The 2,892-nt window shown below is 39.8% G+C and overlaps 1 protein-coding gene across 1 annotated transcript; it reads left to right on the top strand.

Moving 5' to 3' along the window:
* The first annotated feature begins 836 nt into the window (after positions 1-836).
* On the top strand, positions 837-1,898 carry LOC135153085 (uncharacterized). Its single transcript, XM_064108910.1, has one exon. It carries the CDS (start codon positions 837-839, stop codon positions 1,896-1,898), a length of 1,062 nt encoding a protein of 353 aa, XP_063964980.1.
* Positions 1,899-2,892: the final 994 nt, after the last annotated feature.

Here is a 2,892-nt window from a genome sequence, read left to right as displayed (position 1 = left end):
GTCTTTGGACTCGACAGGGGTTCGAACCCACAAGTTCCCTTCGTGAGGAAGGCGCTCTACCACTTGTAGCGACCATGCCTTGTTCTTAAACGGCATATCTTCTATTAACATTCTTCACCCTCCTCTTATCCTTTATCTTCCTCTGAGTGTCATTAATATTTTGATTACTACTACTTAACTATATGTGACCTGCCACCCCAAAACCAACAATAGGTCGACCAAAATGAAGATTTTTATTGAGCTTGAAAACTCACTTCCCAAGCTTTAAAACGATGTATAATGTGTTAAAATTGACCAACTATAACCATTACGAGTACTTGATTGAATGCAGAGGAAATTCATTAAGAGCTTAAATAATAGGGAGAAAACAAGGTTTGAAATTTGGAGTTCACTCAAGCATGAGATGGGCATACTGTGTAATCTCAGTGAAACTTCTAAGCAGTCGGGAGAAGTATTGTCCAAAAAAACTCTTGTATCTTTTCTCTTATTCATCTTCACGACTTTTCACAGTATGAAGTCTTTCGGATCAGCTTTTTTTTTTTGGTTTTGGGAGACTACATTTATATTTTGATATTTACAGAGAACCTTACCTGGCTCGATCACTTATTGGTGGTTTTGGGGTGGTAGGTTACTATTAGTAGTAGTATCATCCTCGTTAATATCATTTTTTTTTCTCACTATTATTATAATGATTACTTTTATCATTATCATTATTGATATTATTGCCAAAACCATGATTTATCGCACTTTTATAATGTATTATCATTATTATCACTCTTACTCCTGCAGGATTCCTTGCTGTTGCAGGCGCTTGTATTTCTATCTTGTTCTTGTGGATGGCGACCCTTCGTCTATCTCCTCAGCAGGGAATACCGTCAGTTCTCTATCAGCTGTACTTCGCTGGCATGTCTTACATCAGAGGAAAATATTACCTATGGGAACTGAAGGAAGCATGGAAGAATTCTCGATATGCCCAGGAACAGTTTCTTATGAGAGTCCTCGAGGAAAATGGTGACACCGACTACGGAAGGAAGTTTAAACTCAAGAACGTCCAGAGCGTAGAGGACTTCCGCAAACGTCATCCGTTGACAACCTATGAAGATTACAAACCCTTTGTAGAGCGCGCGATGGCTGGAGAGCGCGGTGTTATGACACAGGCGTTGCCAGATGCGTTCATCCAAACTTCCGGTACGACTGGTCCCTCAAAGTATTTCCCTCGGAGAAATAACAAGCATTCCTTGACAAAAACCTATGATATTATATACACCGATATACACAACCTCTGTCCACGCTTGGGACTTCTGCAAAAGAAAGTATTCCTCTACGTTCATCCAGAAATTTCCACTACTCCAAGTGGAGTCAGTATCAGGTCTGCTATGGCATTTTATGAAGAGGATGGCTTCGTTGGGACATGCTATAGCACACCACCTGCAGGCTTTCTCATTCATTCCCTCAACGAAGCGAACTATGTCCATCTCTTGTTTGCTCTACTCGATCCAAATATTGGTGTAATTGGTTGCTCATTTTTAGGTAGTATTGACACCATGATGAGACAGCTTGAGAGATGGTGGGAAGATATTGTCTATGATATAGAGCATGGAACAATCAATGAGAAGGTGAAATTTGACGATGCTGCCATTAGGTCATCCCTTGAACGGAATCTTGGTAATGGTCAACCGGAGAGGGCGGGTGAGCTTCGATGTCAGTTCATGAACGGATTTGACTGTAGCATCATGAGAAGGCTTTGGCCGAAACTTGAAGTTCTTCAGGCCATAGATAATTCTGATGTTTGGCCGGATCTCAGAGAAAAATATGCTAAAGGTACCCAACTGAAACATGTTATAATCTTGGTGCAAATATTCTTCTTTCGGCAGTCAAATGAATATCACGAGTTTTAGAATTTTCAATTTTTGGCATTTTCCACACAATCTTGATTTAAATGCTTTCATCTTTTCATCAATAATATTCCATTGACCTGATGTAAACAAGGATGAAGTATTTTAAATTAGCCTGACAAAAAATGAACTATTTGGGCCATTGTCACAAGGTATTCATCAATAAAAGTTATCGTCAGAACATCTATCTTAATCAAAACTTCTGAAAAAAATGTTGCTGTTGTCCTAAAAGAGACCTGCTTCCAGGTGTTCTGGAAGAAAGAATAAAAAGTTACACATTGACCCAGGTCCATTTTCGGCTAAATTTTAAAAAGAAAAGGGAAAATTATGCTAGGAAAAAAGAGGTTGGTGTTTCATAAAGCTCTTTACCTCAGTTGTGTGAAATGTTGTGCGTAACATAGCTGTTGGTTACATTATTTTTTATTAGTTCATTTTACGATTATTTTAATAAGGTATTGCGTTTGTTAACGCCGGGTATGGATGCTCAGAGGAAATCGGTTTGGCACATTCTCCTTGGTTTTATGATGACAACCGTAGTATGGTATTCTGGCTTAACGCGGCTTTCTATGAATTCATCAAACTTGCAGACTCGTAAGTATTTCATGAAAACTATGTAGTTCTTGAAAAAGCTGTTATAAATTAGCAAAGGTGGCACGTAATATCCTTGGGGAACCGGCATCTCCGATCTACATTTGACAGATATTATAAGGGTAAAAGATTCCATTCCAAATCCACGGCAAATGACAAATCCTCTTAAAATCGTGCTAGCACCACCACCACAACAACTACCATAACTACTACTACTACATCTACTACTACTACCTCTAATATCCACACACAAACACACACACCCTGACACTTCACGTGCGCACTATGGGTTACCATACCAGCCCCCAGTGGCGTACCGTGGGTCATGGCATTGGGGGGGCACCAGCAAAAATGTTGAGTCACTTAGTGAGCGCGCAAAGCGCGCTCATTTGCCAGGTATACTGACCTA

Source organism: Lytechinus pictus, chromosome 13 (assembly GCF_037042905.1).
Source record: "Lytechinus pictus isolate F3 Inbred chromosome 13, Lp3.0, whole genome shotgun sequence".
Lineage (NCBI taxonomy): Eukaryota > Metazoa > Echinodermata > Echinoidea > Temnopleuroida > Toxopneustidae > Lytechinus > Lytechinus pictus.
This window is presented reverse-complemented; position numbering and strand designations above follow the sequence as displayed.